Source organism: Aythya ferina (genome assembly GCF_964211825.1).
Source record: "Aythya ferina genome assembly, chromosome: 2".
Lineage (NCBI taxonomy): Eukaryota > Metazoa > Chordata > Aves > Anseriformes > Anatidae > Aythya > Aythya ferina.
The window spans coordinates 87,383,264-87,409,932 of NC_140297.1; the positions used below are offsets into that span (position 1 = coordinate 87,383,264).

Sequence of the window (26,669 nt, forward strand, 5' to 3'; positions counted from 1 at the left end):
ATGGCATCTTAAGCAATAAGAATGTGTTTGATAAAAGAAGGAAATTCTCTGATCAGTCAACTGTCTGGCTTGAAGAGATTTGGTAGATTTGAGTTGTGAAAGGGGGTTCTTTACAAGATTGTTTAGTGACAGAAAACTGAGCTTTGACTTTAAAATATGTTAATTTTACTGATGAGGTCTACAGGTACCTAGATCTCAGTTATTCTGTCTTAATGATATTCAGGCCCACTGAGACTCATTCTGAAGTCCAGGGCCCAGAATATGAAGTTGAATTTTTAATTTTTGGTTCTACTACTAACTGTAGAGCAGTCTATAAAGATTTTCATAATATTTGTTCTGAAATTTTAGGACTAATGTTCTGTTTCCCTGATATTAACTATAAGAGTTGGAAAGCACCAAGAATCTTTTCCAAAATATAAAGGAGTGTCTGGATGGTTGGGAAGTACAACTTAATTGTGAACATAATTGCACTTCTTGCATTTAATTGCAATCATAAGTCAAGAAAGACAGCTTCTGACATTTGGGTCAGATTTTTAATTTCATGATCTAAATTATTAATGAGAATATTTCCATAAGCTTTCTGCATAAAAACTGACTTCATAACAGAGAGGTCAGCTGGTCTTGTTCTAGTCTTCTAGACTGTATGATTACCAGTCATAATCAGAAATTGTTCCCATAAATTTGTGCTCCATTTATGGTGGTAAATTACTTACACTCTTTATAAAGCAAAACATAATTTTGTAGGTTCTAGTTAAAACAAAAGTAAAGTAGATACTGCATATAGGATTATTGAACATGAAAGGTTAAATGTCAGATGTATGGATAAATATTATTCAAGTTCTTATTTTTCCGAGTGTTTTAATACCTAAGGAATCTCAAAAGTTATATTGGGTACTGTGTGTCTACAGCCAAACAAAATTGTACAATGCCTAGAAAACACAAGTGATCAGTATAAGAATGCATAAAGCTATTGTATAAATCAGTAGTGCTTCCACTTGTGATAGGCAGCAGTGCTGAACACAGTGTCTCAAAACTGATACAGCAATAATATAAGAGGACTTGAGGCAAGTGGTGGAGGTTGATTAGAACTATAAAGATTTTTATAAGAGGATACTGAGAGCTTGAGATTGTTTATGCAGAAGATAGATTGGGAACTTCTGTAACCTATCTCCCCAGAGCAAGATTTAGGAGCGTATCCAGTTCCATCGGACAGAGTAAATTCAAAACAAGGTGGTTTTTGTTTTGTTTTTGTTTTTTAACTTGAAACACAGTGGAATGACAGAATTTAAGGTCACCAAGATTGAAATTTGATTCAGAAAGACATTTGACACCTTCCTTCTGGATAAATTGAAATAATAAATACATACTTATAAAAGACAATCATTTTAAAAAGGAAAAAAAAATGCCTAAGGCAAATAAATACTTTTAATATAATGTATCTTCTTGTGATATATCTTGGCTGGCCAGTTTTTGCAATACTGAGTAAAAGTCAGAATGTTGGAAAAAATGAACCATTGTTTTTATTCAATTAATTTTTTATCATTTCTCTCTGTTCCATTTGCTTCTGCCCCTATAAAATAATTGTCATAGTCTTCTTTCAGAGATTCAAACGGGCAAATATTTTTGAAGCATTTTTCACTCACATTTCAAGTTTATAATCTGTGAACACGTCTGGGACTATGGCAAATATTTTATTCTGTGCTGCTTCTCTGTCCTTTTCTGGCATTTCACTGCTTTGATAAATGAGAGATAGTATATTTTACAATTTCAGGAATGTTCAGCTGGAAAAGCTTACAGGATCTCATTTATTCTAAAAACACCCATCCCTTGCAAATTGTTCTGCTTCCAAGTGTCTCAATTTCTGTATTGAGTCAACTGTGGAAAATCTCACTATAATAATTCAAAAAGCTTAATACATTCATAAGAAGTTTGCTTAAAAAAGAATTTCTTCTTTTACTAAGATTGTCTTCTGCTACTACCTAAATTATAGAAGAGCCAAGTTCCAACCCCCAAATGTAACTGTTCTTGAGTGGGGCATTTCAATACTGGACCAGGATCTGAATTTTGTGGCTTTTTTCTCCATAATGGACCAAAATCCCAACTGCCATTTCTACCAGCTGTCAAATTAGTAAAATACAGCTGTGATTAGAACTGCTTACAGACAGAATTTCTGTTCTATAGGGATCTGTAGGAAAAAAAAACAACCAAACAAAAAAAGCCATTCAGTTGCAGAATTAAAATAATAACTACTGTTTTATTTTCTAGAAATAAAAGTAAAATTAATTACTTAGAAGTAATTGAAATCTAAATGAAACAGAAGGTACTAAGGTCTGAAGAAACATTTGGGGATTATCTTGTCCAACCACCTACTCAAAGCAGCTCATGTTAGAGCGGTTATTCAGGGTCTTGTCCTGCCTGATTTTGAGATGTGTTGGTCTCCATGATAGCAATTTTTTTTTTCCCTCATATATTTATTGTGTTAGAGTTTCCTGTGCTGCATCATTTGCTTGTTTCTTCTTTGTTTTTTTCCCTGAGAAGTGACCCTTTTCCCTGGTGCCACTAGGGCCCCTGGGTGCTGCTGTTGAACTGACTCTGCCCACCAAACCTGCTGGAAGGTGTCCTTCATCCCAGTGCCGAGCCCCACAGTCACCTTCAAACAGTGAGGCCCCCACCTGGTGTTGCTGTGTACACATGCTTGTGCTAACCAGAGCTGTCAGCCAGTGTTTTCCCCACCATTGACTCTGATGGACAGCATTAGTAGCCAGCTGTACCTTGGCTGGACGCAGTACTGCTACTCCAGCCCATAGTGTGGTGAAGAGCAGTATGGTCAGTGGTCCTTATAGTCTTCCTCACCCTTTTGGCTCTAAGGATGCTATGGGAGGCCATGTCACAGGCTATGTTCAGTCAAGGGAAACATCGTCCATTGATCATCCCTTATTCACCAAACATGTCCTGTCTTTGCAGCTCTCAGGTCAGGCAGGATTTGACCTTGGTAAAGCCTGGCTGGGTATTCCCAAGCACCTTGTTTTTCATAACTTGTGTGTGTTTTCCTGGAGGATTTCACCTGTAACCATCCCAGAGACTGAGGCTGATCAGCATTTATTTACCAGGATCCTCCTTTTTGCTTATCTTGAAGGTGGATGTGATCTTTATCTTTTCCAGAAGTCTTTGTGTTGGGCAGTTCACGAGGTATCCCATGTCACCATGAAGTCCTACTTGACTTCCTCCTCTTCTGTATGCCCAAACCCTAGAAGCTGCCATTTGCCATAACATGTCTACTTGATGTATGATTAAAATCTTCCATAAAAAGTACATGTAATTTTTAATATAAGAAATGGTAAGTTTACAGTCCACATACTGGTTGTTACAGAGCACAGAGTTTGAGCTGCATTGTTCAATGGCTACTCTGTTGGAAATCCAACTTGTCTTTTCTGCCATCTCCTCCCCTCTTTTATCCCACAGCTCTGTCGTCTGGGATTAAAATTCTAGTAAACCAGAAGAAACAGTGCAAAGTGAAGGGCAGTTAATTTGAAGTTATATGAAGGCTCTCATAGAAGCAGTTGTTAAAATGTAACTTAGAAATGCTGTTTATAGTTGTCTCAGTACATAGAACATAAGGCAGTAAGAGACAAATCACAAGGGATCCTAAAATATGGTATGCCTTTGAGCACTATGATAAACAGTCTCTTTAGTCTTGCTACAGTGCAAATACTTGTGGTAATAAATCTACAGGAGACTGCTATTCTCTAAGGAGGAAAAGAGGCTGACGGTATGTTCAGTTTGGCAAGGCCACAGAAGGTGGTGGTAATAGCCTTCACATACCTAAAAGGCACTGGGATCTAAAATGGAGGCAAAGGGATTGGTGTTTCTCAAAAGTATTTAACAAAGAGCAACAAAATGAAATTCAGGTAGAGCATATCAGGGAAATGTGTGTTTGGTGAGATGTTAATAAGCTGCGGAAACACTCCCATGGGAATTTGAGGGACAGCCCATGAGCTGGGATTATGAAAATTGCTTTGATGAGCACATTAATAACTGTTAGCAGTCCTCTATGGGCACAAGAATGAAGGGAATGTTTTTACAAGAATCCACCTCTCTAGCTTCTATGATTCTCTGTTATATACTCTGAAGATGTCATGTTGAAATCCTGTGGAAAAGTTGCCACTGATTTCCGTCAGGGTGGATCACGAACTTGGTGCTAATACAGGCCGTGTTTGCCAGTCATTTATCTAGGGGCAAAAGTGGCAATGCACAAAAAATTGTTGTACCCCTGGACAAAGACCCCTGGGCAATAGGTATTTAGTACTCCTTTAGCTGTGTACAGGTAGCTACAAAGATACCTTGGCTGTAGATCTGTTTTCCCTTTGTAGGCTGAGCTAATTATTTATAATGGTGTGTGGGGAGAGGTTCATACTGCTTCATCCAGAAGAACACTTTAAAATTTTATAGTTTTGCTTTTCTGTTAAAAAGGCCATTGTGATCTGTATTTGAAAATGCAATACAAACAAGGTTAATTTGATTTTCCTTGTTTGTCAGAAGTTTATTTTTTGTTTTGTTTTTGTCACACAGATATCTCACTTACAGGGGCCTCACGTGTATGTGGAGCCAGTCTTGTTCTTGCACAAATAGTTGCCATTCTGATGAAGAGGTTTCACCACGCCAGACGAGACTGGAGAGGAAGTCTGTCAAATGTACTGCTGCCTGTCGTCTTTGTTGCACTGGCAATGGCCTTGTTTAGTGTGAAGCCGCTGGCTATTGATTATCCTTCTCTCAAGCTGACACCAAGACTTTACAAGAATGCAGAATCCTTCTTTAGGTAAGGGGCTCATCAATCTTCATCAATATCGAGGGTTCCAGGATCTTTACCCTTGAGTTCTCATATTTTAAAGAATATTTCTTATAATAGGTTACTTTTTTTTTTTTTTTTTTTTTTTCCCAACAGCTGTTTATGTTCCAGTTGTTTAGCACATTTTAATAGATTATTATGAGGGGCAAATAAAAATGGAAAAGCATTGTGCAAAGGTTTTAATGGAGGAAAGGACAAAGATTTTGGAGCAGAATGGATTGGGCAATCCAAGTTATGTAATAGTTAAGTAATCCAAGCAATACAAGTTATGACCATTTATATGTAAATGCCTAAGTGCTTTTAAACAAGCATTTGCTTGCTTCAACTTCAAGTTGATTAGGTCTGAAGTAATTTTCTCAAAATTTCTCAGCTTTGACAGTGCCATAGAGCACTGAGAAAGCCTGGTGCCCTTCTAACTGAACCTCCACTTTCTATTTTTATTAAGCTTTGAAACCAACTAGACTATTTTGTATTATACTTTTTTGTCTACAGTACCTGTATGTCATCTCTGAATTATTCTGTGTTCAGTGCATATCACAGAATCACAGAATTGTCTAGGTTGGAAGAGACCTCAAGATCATCGAGTCCAAATTCTGACCTAACACTAACAAGTCCTCCACTAAACCATATCGCTAAGTTCAACATCTAAACGTCTTTTAAAGACCTCCAGGGATGGTGACTCAACCACTTCCCTTGGCAGCCTATTCCAATGCCTCAAAACCCTTTCAGTAAAGAAGTTCTTCCTAAAATCCAACCTAAAACACCCCGGCCCAACTTTAGCCCATTCCCCCTCGTCCTGTCACCAGTCACATGAGAGAATAGACCAACCCCCACCTCTCTACAGCCTCCTTTAATGTACTTATAAAGAGCGATAAGGTCGCCCCGAGCCTCCTTTTCTCCAGGCTGAACAAGCCCAGCTCCCTCAGCCGCTCCTCATAGGACTTGTTCTCCAGACCCTTCACCAGCTTTGTTGCCCTTCTCTGGACTCACTTGAGCACCTCCATGTCCTTCTTGTAGCGAGGGGCCCAAAACTGAACACAGTACTCGAGGTGCGGCCTCACCAGAGCCGAGTACAGGGAAACAATCACTTTCCTAGACCTGCTGGCCACACTGCTTCTTATTGAAGCCAGGATGCTGTTGGCCTTCTTGGCCACCTGAGCACACTGCTGGCTCATATTCAGCCGACTATCAACCATCACTCCCAGGTCCTTCTCCACCTGGCAGCTTTCCAACCACTCATCTCTCAGCCTGTAGCTCTGCTTGGGGTTATTGCGCCCCAGGTGCAGGACCCGGCACTTGGCCTTGTTGGACTTCATGCAGTTGACCTCGGCCCATTGGTGCAGCCTATCCAGATCCTCCTGCAGAGCCTTCCTACCCTCGAGCAGATCGACACACGCACCTAACTTGGTGTCATCTGTGAACTTACTGAGGGGGCACTCGATCCCCTCATCCAGATCATCGATAAAGATATTAAAGAGGACCAGCCCCAGAACCGAGCCCTGGGGAACGCCACTAGTGACTGGCCTCCAACTGGACTTGACTCCATTCACCACGACTCTTTGGGCCTGGCTATCCAGCCTGTTTTTAACCCAACGAAGCGTACGCCAGTCCAAGCCATGAGCAGACAGTTTCTTGAGGAGAATGCTGTGGGAAACAGTGTCAAAAGCCTTTCTGAAGTCAAGGTAGACCACATCTACAGCCTTTTCCTCATCCACCAAGCGAGTCACTTTGTCATAGAAGGAGATCAGGTTTGTCAAGCAGGACCTGCCTTTCATAAACCCATGCTGACTGGACCTGATCACCTGGTTGCCCTGCAAATGCCGCGTGATGACACTCAAGATAATCTGCTCCATGAGCTTCCCTGGCACTGAGGTCAAACTGACAGGCCTATAGTTTTCCGGGTCTGCCCTCTGGCCCTTCTTCTAGATGGGCGTCACATTTGCTAGCAGCCAGTCAACTGGGACCTCCCCCGATAGCCAGGACTGCTGATAAATGATGGTAAGCAGCTTGGCCAGCTCCTCCACCAGTTCTCTCAGTATCCTCGGGTGGATCCCATCCGGCCCCATCGACTTGCATACATCCAAGTGCCGTAGCAGGTTGCCAACCATTTCTTCATGGATAGTGAGGGCCACATTCTGCTCCCCATCCCCTTCCACCAGCTCAGGGTACTGGGTATCCAGAGAGCAACTGGTTTTGCCACTAAAGACTGAGGCAAAGAAGGCATTAAGTACCTCCACCTTTTCCTCATCTTTCGTAACTAAGTTCCCCCCTGCATCCAGTAAAAGCTGGAGATTCTTCTTAGTCCTCCGTTTTGCATTAATGTATTTGTAAAAACATTTTTTGTTGTCTTTGATGGCAGTAGCCAGATTGAGCTCCAGATGAGCTTTGGCCTTTCTAATTTTGTCCCTGCACAGCCTCGCAACATCCTTATAGTCCTCCCAAGTGTCCTGCCCTCTTTTCCAAAGACTGTAAACCCTCTTTTTCCTACTAAGCTCAAGCCACAATTCTCTGTTCAGCCAGGCCGGTCTTCTTCCCCGCTGGCTCGTTTTTGGGCACGTGGGTTCAGACCACTCCTGCGCCATTAAGATTTCCTTCTTGAAGAGCGCCCAGCCTTCCTGGACTCCTCTGCCCTTCAGAACCACCTCCCAAGGGACTCTACCAACCAGTGTCCTGAACAGTTCAAAGTCAGCCCTCCAGAAGTCCAATACAGCGGTTTTACTGGTCCCCTTCCTGGCTTCTGCAAGGAACTCTACCATGGTCACTACCAAGGACTCTTTCATGGTCACTCTGCCCAAGACAGTTTCCAACCACCACATCTCCCACTAGTCCTTCTCTGTTTGTGAAGAGGTCTAGCGGGGCACCTCCCCTGGTAGGCTCACTAACTAGCTGTGTCAGGAAGGTATCTTTAGCGCTCTCCAGAAACCTCCTAGACTGCTTTCTCTGGGCTGTGCTGTGCTTCCAGGATATATCTGGGAAGTTGAAGTCCCCCACAAGAACAAGCGCTGATGATTTCACAACTTTTGTCAGCTGCTTGTAGAACTCCTCATGAGTCTCCTCATCCTGGTTCGGTAGTCTCTAAGAGCCCCCCACCTGGATGCTTCCCTTGTTGGCCTTCCCGCTGATCCTAACCCATAGGGACTCAACCTTATCATTCCCAGCCTCAAGTTCTGTGACATCAAAACTCTCTCTGAGAGCCACACCACCACCCCTTCCATGCTGCCTGTCCCTTCTGAAGAGCCTATAGCCAGACATTGCAGCACTCCAGTCATGAAAGTGGTCCCACCATGTTTCCGTGATGGCAACCAAGTCGTAGCCTGCCTGCCGCACGATGGCTTCCAGCTCCTCCTGTTTGTTACCCATGCTGCGTGCATTAGTGTAGATGCACTTCAGTTGGGCCATTGCCTTTTCTCCTTGCCTTGCCATTGTTACCCTGGCACAACTCTAACAAGCCTTGTGTCAGCCCTGTCCCCCTTCTCACCTAGTTTAAAGCCCTCTCAATGAGCCCTGCCAGCTCCTGGCCCAGGATCCATTTTCCCCTTAGAGATATGGACCCATCTGCAGCCATCAGGCCGGGTGCCGAGTAAAGCGCCCCATGGTCAAAAAAAGCAAAATTCCTGTGCTGGCTCCAGCCTCTGAGCCACGTGTTTATCAGGTGGGCTTTCCGTGTCATCTCTGTACCCCTCCTTGCCACTGTAGGGATGGACAAAAACACCACCTGTACTCCTGCTCCATCCACTAACCATCCCACTCCCCTAAAGTCCCATTTGATGGTCTTCAGGCTTCTCTCTTCAATGTCATCACTGCCAGCCTGGACTATTAAAAGAGGACAATAGTCAGAGGGGCGAACCAGGTTGGGAAGCTTTCTGGCAATGTGCCCCTGACCATGGCACCAGGGAGGCAGCAGACTTCCCTACGGGTAGGGTCAGGCCAACAAATATGTCCCTCTGTTCCCCTGAGAAGGGAGTCGCCTACAACCATCACCCTTCTTTCTGTCCTGGTGGAGGCAGTCCTGAGGTGTGGAGTTGACTTCCTCGCCCTAGGCATCCTCCTGGGTAGACTTTCTACCTCCTTCTCAGCTGCCAGTCTCTCAAGCTCCAGGGCCTCAAACCTGTTGTGTAAGGACACCTGGGAAGGTGGACCTGGTAGGGGGGTGGCTTCGCCTGCGATGTTGAGCAGGGACCTGTCTCCATTCCTCCTCAACTCCTAGGTCCCCTGCCTCTGCCCGACAGCAACAGGGCAGGGGGTCCACCCCCATTTGGGGTGTCTTACCCCGGTGCCTGTTCTTCAGGCCACGCAGAGAGTTGCTCCACAAGTCCATCTCCCGCTCGCACTCCCTGATATGCCTCAACCTCTCCACCTCCTCCTTGAGTTCTGCCACCAGGCAGACCAGGTTGTCCACCTGCTCGCACCTCACGCACACAGTCTCTCTGGCCCCCGCAGGTGGTAGCAACAGGCTCAGGCACTCCCTGCACCCGGAGACCTGAACTGCCACAGTTTTGAGTGGGCAGTCGGTCTGGGTGTGTACAGGCTTCCTGGAGAGCGCACTGTGCCTGGTGTACACCATTGCAGCTGAGCTAGCGGCAGACCACCATTAGAGGAGGTGTTCATATGGGCAGGGGGGAAGCACTCTGCCCTTCCTGCTTGCCCTGCCTGCGCGAACTGCTGTGCCACTCCCTTCTGATGCGCCACGCCCTGTTTGCCCATCCTGTTCACCGCACTCCCTAGGGGCATCTTATGAACGGCTGGGGAGGGGGCGCTGCTGGCTCCACCTATGCCTCCTTCTCGCCTCTTTCACCTCCCTCACGAGGGCTGCCGGGTCCTGGCGGCTCCCTCGAGTGGGCTCAGTGCCAGAAAATTTAGTCCTGCCTGTCCGATCCCCCGCTCCGTTGCAGAACGCGTCTGCCCCGGAGCCGATTGCCTCAGCAAGTGACTGATGTCACACAGATTATTTTATCTACTGGACAAATATCCAGATGTCTTCAGAAAGATAATGTGGTGATGTTTAAATTTATAAATGAAACATAGATCACCTAAAATGTGCTGTTAGGAATGCATGTTTGTATTGAGGTTTCTTTACATGTTCACAAGCAGTTTTTGAAATGAGATCATTTTGTTGTTTTGGTATGTTTCCTATGCATGGATTTGATAGTTCTTTAATTTCTTGGTAAACATGTACAATCATGAGGCTTAAAGTTAATAGAACTAGACATTGTAACGTTTGTGTTTCTTTCTCCTTTCCACCCACCGATGCTGTGGCCCACTTTGAACAGCACTGAAGATGATTACCTAGGAAACCTTTCTCAGATTCTACTGAGATATTTCTTTGACTGGGACCATACTTGCATACATTCTAACCAAGGGTAACTACTGATGTAACTACTTCAAAATGCTCTATACTGATTTAACACTTGCTGCTAATTTGAAATGGAGACTATGACAGTAGTGAAGAAATCAATAAATCTAGCATGTTTTCCATGAAATGTAACAGTAGAAATTAATTAGCCTTAAATTGAGACTAGGAACAAATTTCGCTGAATGCATATATTAAAAAAAAAAAAAAAAAAAAAAAAAAAAAAAAAAGGTAAAATAATAGATAAAAACAAATGTTGTAAAAAAGTGGTAAATTCAATATATTTTGCTGTGTAATGTGGACTGTCTTAGGCTTTTATTGGCAGTGTGAGGTTAATGTCAAATCCTCTTTGATGAAGGAGCTAGTATCTAAGTAGAATATGTAAGTAGGCTTCATTGTTAAAGGTCTGATTCTAATCCCTTAGAATTTAGTGACAGCTTTACCATTTATTTCAGGAGGATTTTGATCAAGTCTGTTGTCCATGTGAATGTAGGTTAGACACTAATTACAATGGTAAGAAGAATTCCAGGTGTCAAAAGTCAGGAGTACAAAATGGCTACCATGCTTTAGTTAACTTACTGATGCAAACACAAAGCATGTAGCTCATTTGTTGCTGTACTCATGTAAATATTTGTTGTGAATCCACCTTGACTCAAATGAGCAAAATTGATATACCTTCAGACACAGTTGCCACTGTGATAAAATACTAAGAACTTGCTGAAGATTACGGATATATTTGTTACTCTGTGGATTTCTTCTGTAGAGTCATATATGCTTTTCTCATAATGGCTGTGTCTATCATTATGTTTATTCCCATTAGAAAAAATAAATCATGTTGGCAGATGGAATCTTCTTTACCCCAGGATTCATGTAGATGTGTGTCTGAACAGGAGGTATGTCCATGTATAAGTGTGTGCATGTATTTATGTAAAAATGTGTGTGTGTTATACATGTATAATACTTTGACTATTCTTTTTGAAGAGGTAGAGAAAGAGATGAGGAAGTAAACCCTCAGCACACTGGCTTTTTTTTCTGATGAGTTATTTCTTTGTTTCATTTAATGCTTGGCCTACATATTTTGAAGTCTTCAGGGAAAGAGGTTGCAAGCATGCTTTTGTTGCATATATGTATGTGTGTGTGTGCATGTCTATATACATACTAGAGAAGGCTATAGATTGACCTGAACTAAAAGGAATCAAAGACAGCTGAACTCTTTCCAGCAGATGGAACTTTAAACCTGGTATAGGACATTGCTTAAAAAAATAGTCAGATAAAACAAAGATAAAACTTGATTACATGGTAGACTACCTACTCCCGAAGGGAAAGGGCAAGCTACCAGGGAATCTGGTAGATCTGACTAAGATTTAATTGTTAGAGTTTACTTTTGCATTGGACTGTATATCTGAAAATAAAACAGTTCTTCAGGAAAGAATGGATTTTGAAAAATATAATGAATTTCTGACCTCCTTGACTGGTGAGTTTTCCAGCTTAGGTTGATTCTTAGAGTGAGTAATAAACGGGAATATGAAGCTGAGTCTGAATTGTCTAATTTATTTGCCTGGGTGGGACTATTTATATCTTTATGAAAGAGATAAGTTATTTACAGTAAGAACTGCATCTGAAATATAGCAATATAGTTTTGCGAAATGTGGAAGGGGCAACTATTTTTTTTTTCTGGGCAAGGAACAAGTTTTCTTCTAATATGGTAGAAAGATACTTAGAATACAAGAAGCTTAAATAAAGTGGCAATGGAAACTCAAGCTCAGTGAGAGGCCCATTAACTGTGGAAGTTCAAAGGAGAGAAGTCACTTGACAATTGAAACAAAAATTTTATTTATGAGCTATGGTAAACCAGAATGTCTTCACTAAAGAGTGAATTTTAGCTTGTGGATGGTTGAGAAGTCAAATGAAAATTACAAATTTTCAGGTTTTGTAAAAAAAAAAAAAAAAAAAAAAAGGTTATAAAACCTCATTATATACTTAATGAGGTTTCCCAGGTATCTTATCATAATACATCTTCTTTGGTTGTGAGAATGTCCCACTGAATTGCTAGAAAACATCTCCCTTTTTCTCTACTGCAGTCCCTCAATGAAACTTTTAGAAGCATAGTACATGAATCAAAGTTTTGTTTTCATCCAGATTCATGTAGTGCCTTTTTTTTTTTTATTTTCAGGAACAAGAATTGAATAGAAGTCTTTTTCATTGCTATAAACCTTTCTAAACTTATTTTTAAGTTTTAACGTTTTCAAAAATAACTTATAGGGTTGCAAGAGAAATCAAAGGTGGTTCTCACGTGTAGGTGACAGCTACAATTATTTGAGATGCCTTATAAACATAAAACCACATGTAATTTATTGAAAAGTTATCAAAGCTGAAAGAGGCAAATCCAGTTGACAAGCAATGCTGTAAAAACTGTGTGCAAATTTTTTAAAAAATGGCTAAATGTCGTGCCACTGATTTTTAAGGAGGCATGTACTTATTTTATGTATTAAATATTTTGTTATGCTGTTTTCCAGATGTGTCCAAGTTTCAACACCTCTGTTCGCTATGTGAAGAATAAGAAAGGATATATTCTGTATAATCTGTCAGGGTTACTTGTGGAAGAATATTTAGTGAGGTCTTCCAACAAAGCAAGGTAACCCTAAAATGTCTGTGTGGTTTATCCCTTATGTATATAAAAACAAGCAAAACCACCACCAACAAAACAAACAAACAAACAAAAACAAAGCCACAGTCCTTCCTAATCCAAATCACATGTCTGTGTTACTGGGAGTGTAAAGGGCAGTTGCCTTTATTGGATGTTACTAAGGTGTACTGCCAGGCTAAGTCCCCTCCATGGTGACTTCTCAGAGCTTTCTCCAGCAGCTGCATGACAATTGCTTCCAGGCTCTTGCCATGCAATGAGTTCAGTTGACAAATATAGTGTTAATATAGATATTTCCACTTTATCATTGCAAGAAAAGATTGCTAAAGAAGACAGAGCTTAAGGCGTGCTGTTACCTTATTGTCTATTAACAGATATGGTGGTTGGTCTTTTGGAGGGAGGAAAGTCTCTACATTTCAAGAACAAAAATTGAATAAGATCAAGTCTAAGCCTCTGGCTAAGGTAAGGGTTGCATGTCTGTGTATGTATTACCTCTTCAGTCTCCAGACTTCATTGCAATTAGTAAATAATAAATGATTATATGAAATCCTTGCCTTTAAAAATTGGGAGAAAAACTCTCTGACTAGTATAGTCCATTTCTCTTTTCATAATTATATAAATATTCCCTTGTGTTCTGAAAAAAAAAAAAAAAAAAGAGTTGAATGATACAGTTTCTGTTGTTTTCTTGTGAACCTCTTTCAAAGTCTGTCTGAGCTCACCTTTACATTTTTTTTTAGGTAGTTCAAATTTCTTTATTTGTTTGTGTTCTACAAAAACTTAATGTCAGAATTGAAGAATGTCCATTGAACTTCTCAGAAATTAATTGTTACTGATGCTTGTTTTGTTTCTGAAATAAATATTTTTCTTCACTACATTTCTTTCCTTATTTTTTTCCCCTCTTATCCTTAAGATGAAAAATCCTCAAAAATCAAGATATAGTTTCTGGGAATATTACTTCTGCATGACAAGTGTACTACCTTGCATTTATAATTCTTTTTTTCAAATATGAGCAGCTTTTTATCCCAGGGAAACTTGCACCTTGCTGAAATTGGTCAGATTGTGAGTTATGAATCTCTTCTGACAGTGGATCATTCTGTCTTGCAATGCTACACATAGCCATTGTTTCCTGTCTGGAATTTCTCCCAAGAGCCAGGAAGCTAAAAGGGAATTATCAGTGCAAAGCATTTTTTATTTTATTTTATTTTTTTTTTCTATAGGGAATGTTTTGAAAGCTTTTTTTTGAGGTCCATTCAAATGTAGACCATTAATGAGGTCTACTCAAACTATTAATGAGACCATTAATAGTTTGTGAGGAGATTATGAAGAATCTCAGTGAGAGGCCTCTATTTCTGTATCCAAGCAAAACACATTTATTGCCAGAGGAAACTGTGAAGCTTGACCTTTAGCATTTCAAATTAGAATATGAAAGAAAGGTGCTTCTTCCTTTATATTATTTTATAGACACTAGATTTTATTTGCTCTTTCAAATGAATAAGAGAAACAACAGTATAATTAAACTCTATACCAAATCCCTTTTGGGGCAAACTGTAGTTAAAACAAGATGCAGATATTCTCCCTTGCCAACATAATTTCACATTTCATTTTGCAATATTGTTGACTGTTTACAATGCTTTTTCCTCGTAGTTTTGAATAGCAATCTCTTTCTCATATCCACACCTTGTCTTATATATATTTTCATTTAGGTCATTTGTAATCCCGTTCTACCTCCAGATTTCTCATAGGTTTGAAATCCAGTTCCATTGATCCTTTATTAGGAACTTGAAGTCCTAGAGGATTGCAGTAAGATGTGTTTTTCTGACTGCTATTTTTGCTGTTTTTGTCCTATGTCTTTAATAATTTTAGACTTTTGTTTTGACATGCCTATGCTGTGTTTTTTATCTTTTTTTTTTTTTTTTTAATATCTTTGGCATAGAGCTCCACCTGGCATCAGCACAAGGATAAATTATAGTTATATTGCTAGTGAGTAAGCTTCATATTTCAGAGCCAAAGAAAATAGTGGAGTAGATTTATAAAGGGCACTGTGTTATCTAAAATACCTCCTGGAAGTGGCTCTCAACTAATGCAATGTCAAATTATTGCATTAACCTTTTAGTAATTAACGACCAGACTTTTACTTTGACCTTTCAGGCTTGTTCATGAGACAGTGAATGTACCATTTACATAGTCTTGTATGAAGTAAAATGAGAAATTTGCATTTGACTTACTGTACAATTAATTTCATTTTAGAAAATGTCTGAATCCTTATATGTTATTCTCCAGTCCAACAGACATTTTTTCCCAGTTCAAATAAAACAATTATTCAAATACTGAAACAGTCTTCTACTTTACTGTGCTGCATATGCATTGTACATACAGAGAAAGTTATGTGTTCACACATGAGAAAGAATATGCCAGGTTTGGCTGATTAAAACCATTGACAATGAACATTCATTGATGGACATTGCTGCATGGAGCACAACTGCTCCTTAACTTTTTTGTTCGTTTGTTTGTTTGTTCTTCCCTGACTGTATATTCCTTCATTTATTTTGGTAGTTGTGGACAAAGTTGCTGTTATACGTAACATAACTGAATACAGGAAGAATATGTAGGAATTTTAAATAGGCCTGAAAGACAATTTATACTATTCAAATGGCATTCTGAAGTGTGCATTTTTCCAGTCTCAAAGTTTGGGATTTGAGGCTTTACTACCTAGTAATAGTACATGTATAAGTGTCTAGACAAAGTTCACTTGAAAAAAAATATCTCTCCACTTTAATACCCATTGTCTGGTATTAGCAATTTCTCTGCTCCTCCTCATCCTTTTTCCTTGATAGGCCACAGGTAGGTCAAAAGATTAGTCTAACATAATTCTGGAATGTTAAAGGTAGATAAAGATGGTATGTAGTAATGGGAAACATGTCTTTGCAGAATTTATTTTTAATGTAGAGATGGACAGTATTTTTTCCTAGGAACAAATTTTATCAGTCATGGATAGATGATAAAATCATAAAAATCAAAATTAATTGTCTCATTCTATATATTTTTTCCAATACTGATCTCTTTCCTGCCATTTGTAAATAATTACCTGTGAGATGCACAAGAAAGATGAAGTATATTTCAGCTTGAAATAATATTTTTCCTTTTTTATATTTTAGCTTTGCTATCAATTTAGAATAAAGCATAAGGCTTTAGGAAAAACAAAACAAAACAAAAAAACAAAAACTTAAACATATCTTCTGAGAGCAACCTCAGACACTATTCCTTTTGCTTGTTGCCAGATTATAAACAATTAAATAACCAGTTTTAATTTGGTTATTTCCTGGTAGTTTAATTCAGTTAAATAATGCATCTTGAATGAAGAATTCTAATTACTATGTGGGATATTGAAATGTATACATTTCACACACACAATGCTCTATTATGGATTTTTTTTTTTGTATTTTTGTTTGAATATTGGTCACATTATTATAGTTCTAAGGTATTCTGTGGATGCTTGAGACCTTCGCACTGCTTCAATTAAATGAGGACGTGTCATCGGATTTTTGCTTTATTGTTTTCTTAATTGACTTTTTTCAATACCATCAGCACAATTTTAGTGGATTTTCATAACATATTTATAAATTTATATTCTGCACATTTTTTTAAAATAAGATACAATAAGAAATCAGTATGTGAAAAAGACCATTTACCCTTGATCATATGTTTGTTTTTTGGCCTGGTTTGTATTTGCACAGGAGATTCAGCAGTGGAAGAATCTGCTCATTTGCCCAGTACACTTAGGTTTTATTTCAGTTCATCTCTTTAAGGAGTTCTGTTTTGATTAAAGAATGGGAGACCTAGTCTGTGCAGTTCTGTGAGCATTGAACTGGAGGAGAACAAAGGTGTTGCGTACAAGTTTGCAAAGGAGTAAACAGTTTAGGATTTTTTTTGTCCCTCTAAATGTGGGGACATAAAATGCTGATGAGATTTGAAGCAGCTGTGAATGTCTCGTAAAGAACAGAGTAGAAAATGTGAAAGCTACTGCAAGAAAGAGTAGTGGTACTTGACCAAAGTTGCTCATTTGTGAAATAATGCTGAACAGAACTTATGGCAGAGAAGATTCAAGAGTGAGAGGCACAGGAGAAGCGACAGTGGAGCTCAGATTGCTGTGTGAAATCATGATATAGGGAAGGTGGGAGGGAACTGAATGGGATGATTAATGTATTTCAGACCTTGCCTCACAACAGAGTGTGATGTAGACATCTGAGCAAATAGGTAGTCAGGAAAATAAATCTGAAGAGAAGAACAATTAGGAAATAGAAATAGAACCGAATATTAGACAACTTGCACGGGGAAGCATGGAAAAGAACATGGCAGGAAAAGCAAAGTCTGGAATGTTGTGTCTAAGTAAGGATTGTAGATTGATTCTACAAATTAAAAAAAAAAGTATTATCTGCAAGTAAATTAAAAACAATAAACAAAGAACAAAAACACATTTGGAATATTATACCAGTACTGAGGCTGATATATATATATGGAAAAGGACTACATCAGAACAGCATCTAAGTGATGAGAAAACATTATTCAAGGAAGTTTTCAATATGTAACTGTATAGATGGTAATTTCAGAAAGCATTTAGGAAAACTAAGTCTTAGAAGAATGGTGTTAAGGCAAGAACTTATATTTAAAAAACAAAACAACAAACATATACTTTGTTATATGATTCAGAGTCCAGACACAAAGTGAAAATTGCCCAGCATCAACTCAAGATGGCCAAAATGCACATTAGCATATAGCTGATAGCAAATAGGAAAAGGTTAAGAATTTTTCAACAGCGTAAATAAAAAAGGGAGATGAAAGATTGCTGTGCAGTGAGGGAGTGGATAGTAATCAAAGGTGATTTGAAATGTCATCAAAACTGAAAACATACCTTTTTTTCTTTGACCTGTTTTTCAGTATGGATAATGTAGGGTCAAAGGCTCTTTGCTTTACAGTTAGGGAGGCACAGAAATAGAATTGAATTCTAACAGGAAAGCAAAACTAATACTTCAGTATATTCAGTTTGGGGACATAACCAGGCTTTCAGCACTGATTCTAGCACATGAAGACCTCAGGTCTGAAAGTGTGGATTTTGGAAACATAAATTAAATTGGGGCAATTCTGCATAATTAGAGGATAAAGTGTATGTTACAGCAGAAATGCTTCCCTGTGCTCCTCAAAGGCTTGTGTTGTCTGCTTTAAAGTTTATCTGTCTTCCCTTTTCTCCTTACTCAAGAAACCATGTTGAAACCAATTGCTTGTTGAAGATGGAGACATGGCTTTGTCCTTCATGGCATAGTTTCATACTTTCACTGTGTAAGCAGTGTCTCCTTGTTTTTTCCGTTCACAATTTTCTAGGACACATTCTCTTTCTTTGATATTTTATGCTATATGTCACTTGCAGGTATTACTTTGATAAGTCTCTTTGCATTTTCAACAATCAATATTCTTCACTTGTAACAGGTTTTTCCATCTTTCTTTTTTTTCCAATTAAATTGGCCAATATTATTTTCACATTGTTTTTCCTCTATTATTTGTTTGACCAAATGTGCATAAAGGAAAGGACTTTTTCATTAACATGGAGAATCGTAGTTTAATAATTAAGACAACTTTCTGCCCTGCTAGATTCCGTTGAAAGAAATGTACAAATTAAATCACAGAATCACAGAATGGTTTGGGTCAGAAAGGACCTTAAAGATCATCTAATTCCAACCCACCTGTCATGGACAGAGACATCTCCCACTAGACTAGGTTTCTCAAAGCCCCATCCAACCTGGCCTTAAACATTTACAGGGATGGGGCATCTACAGCTTCTCTGGGAAGCTTGTGCCAGTGCTTCACCACCCTCTGAGTAAAAAATTTCTTCTTTGTATCTAATCTAAATCTGTTCCACCTAGATCACCTTCTTCTTCTAAAAGTGTGTGTCTTAAAAGGAGAATTCATCTTTAATATCTTTATGCAATTCTTTAAAATATGGGAGTTTTCAGATCAATGTTTGGATTCAACCCATTTTTGATTCACAATTTCCATTCTCTCTTCCAGGTATGGTACAACCAAAAGGGTTTCCATTCACTGCCATCCTACTTAAATGAACTCAATAACTTGATTCTGTGGCTGAATTTGCCTCCAGCTGTGGATTGGAGACAGTATGGTAATAGCCCTTTGTGTTTATTCATATTGCTTGAAAAATAGTTTTTAAATAAAATAAGTTTCAATGTGAAAATTTGTCATGGTTTCAAGTCAGATTCCAGCGTCACAGATTTTCGGAAGGCTTTGGAAGTGAAACTTTAATTTAAATATAAGATGTGTCTGAAGAACATAGTGTGCAATACGGTAAAATTTGAATTGACAGCTCACTGTCTATGCCATAAGCAGTTGTTACAGTTTCTTGCAAAGGACATTCTTATGGAGTAGGTATAAATTGTTTTGCTATGGTTGAGGTGTTTGGAAACGACTGGGGGCTTGCTTAGGTGGGGTGATTAACGCACAAGAGTATGAATTTAGAACTTGTTTGTCACTATTCATTAAGTAAATATCCAGGGTAAATCCAGAGCGTCCTGTAAACTCGCACTGCAATGTAATGTCCCATAGCATCCTGTTACTCAAGGAACAGGAGAGACTGGTATATCTTACTATTGTACATACCAAAAGAGAGATTTTTATCTTTCGTGTCTGAATTCTCTGATTCACATACCCTTGAACTGTATAGAACTAGTTAAAACAAATTTTACAAACTGTCATATGTGGTAATGGCTTCAGCCAAAGAATCAGCTGATAACACAATGAATTTTTAGGATGTTGAAATCCAGTTTGAAATCTGAGTTTGACAGTTCAGGCTAACATGTTCATTCCAATTCATCTCATTCTTGAGGTTCTGTTAAAGCAGAATTAGCTTGTATTGGAGAAATTTAAAAATAGCTTATGACTGATTTTTGAGAGTATTTGAAAAGATCATATACAGTAGAATGGTTATGTATAAATGTGAAATTATACTCAGAGCTTCAATTACTTTTCTCCGTCGATATAACTTATGGGGAAAAAATACCAGAGTAGCTTTCTTTTCTTTCTTCCTGCCTGTTTGTCTTTCTCTAGGGTAGATAGTATTATTATTTTTTTTATATGTGATGTTCACATTGATTTATGCATTGCCCTTTTTCAGTTAAAACAAAGTAATTGTAATTTTTCATTTTCAATTTGAAGACTTTCAAGTTGGGTTTCTGTCCTCTTTAAGCACAGTAGAAGACCTGGAGAGGTTGTACATCATCAAGATTTTTGTCATAGTTTGATCTTATACCATTCATACGTGTAATAATATATATATAATATTAATATAATATAATAATGAAGGAATAAAGAAGAAGAAAATCAGTGAAAAAGGGAAAGGAATTATGAGTATTAGAAGACAAATTCGTTAAGAAAAGTATCCCGAGTGTCAAGTCAAAAAAAGAATAATTGTTAGTTTTCAAGATGGCTGGAGTTTTATTTTTCCTAAATGTATTATAAGAACAAATCACAGTTAATGTATTTCTGCAGAAAGTTTAAATTTAAATGAAATCAAGTATTTTAATGATAATTTTTAATAAAAATCAATTTTTAGTTTCCCTGCACTTGATGAATAGAGTTGATGCTGACTTGTTTTCTATAGTGCTACACACCCCATTCAGGGATTTAAACGTTCATGTACCTTTACCTTTATATCTGTCATGGGGATTTGGGAATTTATCATCCACATTAGGACTGAAGAAAATCATAGTTATCCCAAGGGTTGTGGAAATGCTATATTTTATGTCTCTGCATGACATAAAAATATGATAAACAAGATAGAGCTTGGCAAATACTTGAAGTGTTGGACTATCATATATAAATCTTGCCACTTGATATAAATTTCTGGCAGAATATCTTGGGTAAATCTCTGCAGAAGTAGATTTTATGAACTGGAAAGAAATTTATTTACGTGTTTCTCTATTGGAGAGGTACAATAAGGATGGATTGATCATACTGTTGAGACCTAATGGAGAGGGACCCGATGGGGAAATCCTAGCAAGAAAGTGAAGTCAGAAAAATACAATATATATGTACTTATATGCATACATATGTGTGTTTGCGTGTGTATAAATATATATATATATATATATATTTTAAGTGAACAGTTTTCCAATGCTGTATGGAGCACATAGACCCACTGTTAAGAGGAGATTAATCTGATCTCCAAATCCTTTCTTTGCTAGGGGAGAGATTTCATTTTTTTTCCCCTGTAGAGAATTTTCAGTAGTCTTATCTGTAGCAGTGTTTGGAAGGCCCCGATGTTTGCTTCATGTAATTTTATTGTAAAAAGTTAGAGTGGGATGGTTGTTGAAAAAATGGTGTGCGTCAGCTGGAGGTACATGAAAAAGATAGATTGAAGTTGACCAGATTGATTTAAATTAGTTTGTCATAGTTAATGGATTGGATGTCTATTTTGGAACATCAGTTGAGGAATACATCTTTTAAGAAAGTCTCATCTTCTGTACCATGTGGATAGCCACATTTAGCTTCATAATCATGTAGGTCTGTTTCTATTCTGGAAAGGATTACCTCACCTGTATTACTGGAAGGAAAATCAAGTCCATTTTGTTTACCAGCAGTTATATATTCAGTGACAGATAATGAAAATGAACATGTTAAAAAAATGAAATAAACAGATTAAAACCATCATAGGTAACAAAGGCACTTCAACAGAGAAAGTAAGATGTACTGTTTTTTTTGGTCAAAACCCATCAGCTTTTGTTGGCCCTTAAGCCTATGTATATGATGTTTCTATGTTGTTAAATCTCTTTCTGAAATGCTGCATTCCAGTTATTAGTTAATGCAACTGGGAGCAAATAACAAATGAAATAATGAAGTAAGAGGAATAAAAAATTAAAAGGGAACATATTTGCCATAAGCTTGAGATATAAATTCTGATCAGTAGAGCTATGTTATTCTATACAGTTGCATCAAAATGTGTTAAGCATGCCAGACTGTAGGGGTAGGATTATTATCTACCTCTTAGGGTAACTCTATAAAGAAAAAAGGAGTGGTAGTCATCTGTAATGATGTCTGTAAAGTACGGTGGTCAAAAAAAAGTTCTTACATAATTACTCAAAGAATGGAAATATATCAGTATAGAAAGGCCTTGTGCTGTACTGCTGCCCCATCTCAGTACTTCAATAGAAATCATCGGCTTTTTAAAAAACCTTTCATGCTATGGCTCATTGTAAGGTTCATGTAGCATTCTCATTTATTTGAGATTCAGTTCTTCAAAGGAGCTGAAGGGATCAAGAGACCCAATTTCAGCTGAATTTTGGTGGAAAGTGACTGTACAGTCTCCAGATCTGCAAATTGTAACTTTGAACCTCTTTTCAAAGGAACCTGTGAAACACTATTTAGTAGGAACCTTCTTATCCCTGTCTGGTTAGTGGGCCAAAAATAAAATTTAAATCATTTTTGAGGTGCCACCTATGAAATGTTCCATAAAATGAAAGTTGTAATTTTTCATTTTATAAAAACAGAAGTCTCATTATAAATTTTAAATGCCCACAAAGGAGAGCTTGCGGACTGAGTCTGATTTATAACTAATTATATATCATATAATATAACTGATTATATATATAGGCTGCAATATGTAGCCTATCTCCATTTTAAAAATATATACGTACAATTTCATTTTATTAAAGAAATGTAGATTGGTCTTCTATTCAAGTCTGTAACAATTATGATATTTAGGTTTAGTAGTAGAGGTCCAAGTTGATTTATGTGCTCAAGACTCAGTATGCTACACAACAGAAAGAAGAGATATTTTGAAAGGAGACAAGAGACAGGCTCAGATACACAGTGCAGAACTGCAGAACTAAGTACAGCCCTGATTAGACTACAGAGAAGGTATGCAGTCTAGAAGAAACACAAGACTTTTTCCCTAGATCTCTCCAGTCTATGCTGGAAAAGTACTGCCTGGTTCATATCACTGTCTCTCTCATTCCTACTGTAAAACCATAAATCTTGTAATACCTGATTATGTGAAAAGTTGCATCCAGGTAGTATGGAGTGGACTACCTATTATCTTGTTTATTAACTAGCAGGATGGAAACATTTTGAGTCTCTAAGACTATGCCAATGTGCACACAGCTTTCTTTTCTGAGTAATGGTCATGTAGTTTAGATTTGAAATAGAAGATCCAGAGGTATTGTTTGCAGACTGTCAATAAGATGTTGGTATGAGGAGAAGTGTCTTGAGTTGTGCAGTTCCTGAATGGGAAATGAGCAGGATTTTTCCTATAACTGCCAACATGGTGTTCATGTCAAGCGTCTGTAATAAATATGTTTTTCTTTTTCCTGTGAACCAGAATAAGAAAAGGAAGTATTTTTTCTACAGAATGTCACAATACTTATAAAATATATAAAGAATTAATTCTATCAATTTAAGAATGCTTTTTTAAAATATTGGTATCTAAAATGAGTTTAACTGGGAACTATGTAAAGAAAGGAACAGGAATTTTAAAACCTGGAAGGGAAACTACTGGGGTAAATCATGGAGAAGTTGAAGAGGGTACAATTAATTGTTTATTGCCTATTCCACTGTGAAAAGCGTGTATAGCATGAAGCTCCTAGTGGCATTCCAAATGTAAATACAACACCAGCAACTGGGTTATTTTTGCAATGTATAGTTAAGCTGTGAAACTCCAACTGCAGGTTGTTGTAGAAGTTAAAATCTGCATAGGTTTAAGAGTAGTCAAGGGAGCACTTCACTTTTCGTTACCACCAGTCCTCAAGCTGTTTTCAACAAGGGGGTTCTCAAGCAGAAATTTGTATAAATTATCAACAGCTGGCCCATTCAATTTCTCCCATTAAAAAATGCTGAAGAAACATTAAGTCTTATAGTGCACTGGTTTCATGATTTTTTTTTTTAACAGATTTAGTGTATAAATATGTGATTTTTTTATTTTTATTTATTTATTTTTATTTTTTTGCCAAGAGGATGTAATTTTCCAAGCTTTCAGTGTTGGAAAGTAGGGAATAGACAACAATAAAATGCCGGTCAACTGCAAGCCAATGCTTCTTTCTGGCATAAATGGACAGTTCTAAGAAATATCTCCTATCTCTTGCAATTCTAGTAATTCTATTTGGTAAACAAGGAGAAGAAATTATCAAATGTTTATACTCCCACTTTTTTTTTTTTTTCCCTTTGTTAATATGGCTTCCAGTACTAGTAAAATTGATTAAACTTACCCCCACCCCAGTTTTTTAGAGTCTTTCACTGAGCAATATAAGAGGTAGCAACTGAGACTTTTACCTTAAAACCAACCCCAACCAAACAAATAAACAAATAAAAGAAAACAAACAAACAAACAAAAAACCCACAACCTACCTTGTAGTTAACTGTGCTTGCAAAAAGATTGAGGAAAGAAAGGAGAAGAATTTTCTGAAAACTAGCTAAGAAAATATCTTACCAAAATAACATGTAGCTTATGGCGCATTGCAAGTGACATCTTAGTTCCTTTTCTGAACTATACACACAGTCAATTTACATGTATACAATCATGTTTCTTACTTTGAGATGCTATCTAGTCCACCCCACTCTGACCAGGGAATTAGTGCCCCTCATTTCCCAAGCTCTTCATCTTTCTATTAGAGAAGGTTAGAAGGTCTTAGAAAGTCTTGGTATTGTGGTGTTCATTTAATCTCTGAATACAGCATTAAAATCTTGATATAGTTTAAGGATGTTCATGGTCACAGTTTTTCTTGCTCCAAATTGCTTATGCAGGGCTTTGGAAAGATTGGAATTAGTGGCTATCACAGGTTTTTGGTTTGTGCCCATAAAGAAGTCTGAACTGTCACTGTAAAAATAATGTGACCAAGGCTGTACCAAGGACATAGACAAAGGATGTTTTAGGACAATTGCAGAAATTGTGGTTGCAGTTAAGTCTGGAGAATGTAATAGCAATCTGTAGATGTTGAAGAAATCATTTTATATTAAGAAATTTATGAAAAGGTGCAGACAGGGTTAGAGCTATATCATTTCATATTTGTAGATATTCCCTGTCATGTGTGCTTCCCTTGTGAATACTGATTCAGGAGAATTTGTCCTGAAGGTAGTTCATACAAAGCTTACAAATAAAATCCTAAAAAAAGAAACAAACAAAAAACACCCTTGCATAAGTACCACGTACATTTATCTGTTTAATAGAGGCTTTGTCATTTGGAACTCATTGGTTTATCTGTCATTTATGGTTTTTTATTTTAAGTTCTCAACGATGGTGTTTAGTTTTCAACATAATGAGCATCATCGTAGCAGCTTTGCATGAAAAGAATGTACGTAAAGGCAAGAAAGCAATTAGTGCATCTTGCTAACAACTATATTGGGAGAGAGAGGTATGTAAAGAAAGACAGTATAGGTAGTTAAAAGTAGAAATTTAGGAAGAGATAGATTATAAAAGTATGCTTTTTTTTTTTTTTTTTTTTTAATAAAGAAATACATGTACTAGCAAATAGCTTATACCAAAATGATAGGGTTATTTTTGTCTTGGATGATATTGTATAGTTTTCTCTTCCATAGGCTCAAGAGAACTTTTTTTTCCTTCTGTGAATTGCAGGCTTGGCTTTATGTAAATTCATCATCTATTTTTAAACTGTAGAGGGAGGGAGGAAATTGTTATACTAAAAAATGTAGCAAATGCAGGAAAACCTCATGCTCCAGACTAATTGAAAAATTTAAAATAATGAATGAAAGGTAAAATATTGTATTTATGTAATACTTTGATAGGATTTTAGAATTCTAACACAGAGATGAATGTAGGTTAACAAAAACCTACTTCGGTTAATTGTAATCAGCAGCCCTGAGAAGTTTCATCTTGGTTGTGCGTGTAAAATTCCAAAAACGTAATCCTTTGTTTCACCGACATGGATTGAATGGAAATTGACTGTAGAAAATAGTTGCTACTTTTAAGAAGAGCAATTATGTTTTGGGACTCTTCCATAGTAGGGAGTTAATGCAGTACAGTTTGCTTTTTCATCAGTATTGTACGATACTAGCCTGCAAGGATTGTTATAGAATCACAGAGTCACTGAGTTTGGAAAAAACCTTCAAGATCATCTGGTCCAACCATCCCCCTACACTATCACCCACTAAACCATGTCCCTAAGCACCAGGTTCAACCTTTCCTTGAACACCACCAAGGACGGTGATTCCAGCACCTCCCTGGCCACACCGTTCCAATGCCTGACTCCTCTTTCTGAGGAGAAATATCTCCTAATTTCCAACCTAAACCTTCCCTGGCACAACTTGATGTCATTCCCTCTTGTCCTGTCACTAGTTACCTGTGAGAAGAGACTGATCCCCAGCTCCCCACACCTTCCTTTCAGGTAGCTGCAGAAAGCAATAAGGTCTTCCCTGAGCCTCCTCTTCTCCAGCCTAAACAACCCCAGTTGCCTCAGCCGCTCCTCATAGGACTTGTGTTTCAGGCCCTTCACCAGCTTCGTAGCCCTTCTCTGGACACTCTCCAGGGCCTTGATGTCCTTCTTGTAGTGAAGGGCCCAAAGCTGAATACAGTGCTTGAGGTGTGGCCACACCTGAGCAGAGTACAGGGGTATGATTACCTCCCTGGTCCTGCTGGCTACACTATTCCTGATACAAGCCAAGGTGCATGTATTATGCTATTTAATTATGCTATTTAATGCTTATTATTATTATTATTCCTGCCCTCTCCCTCCAGCAGTTCTCTCTTTTTCACAGTCTGTTTTTTCTGTAGTTGTATCAGTATATTTCTGTGCATGGGACTGAAGTCAACTGCTGTAGAC

General features: G+C 38.0%; 1 protein-coding gene across 5 annotated transcripts in view; it reads left to right on the top strand.

The window, feature by feature from the left end:
- Nucleotides 1–26,669, top strand: part of LOC311432077 (ATP-binding cassette sub-family A member 13-like) — a 155,154-nt gene that overhangs the window by 72,256 nt on the left and 56,229 nt on the right. For all 5 annotated transcript variants that reach the window (XM_084510132.1, XM_084510133.1, XM_084510134.1 and 2 more), the window contains 6 exons: nt 4,570–4,816; nt 10,117–10,206; nt 11,017–11,089; nt 12,713–12,831; nt 13,215–13,302; nt 18,901–19,009. In XM_084510132.1, coding sequence (XP_084366258.1) covers nt 4,570–4,816; nt 10,117–10,206; nt 11,017–11,089; nt 12,713–12,831; nt 13,215–13,302; nt 18,901–19,009 — 726 coding nt within the window. The remainder of the gene's footprint in view (nt 1–4,569; nt 4,817–10,116; nt 10,207–11,016; nt 11,090–12,712; nt 12,832–13,214; nt 13,303–18,900; nt 19,010–26,669) is intronic.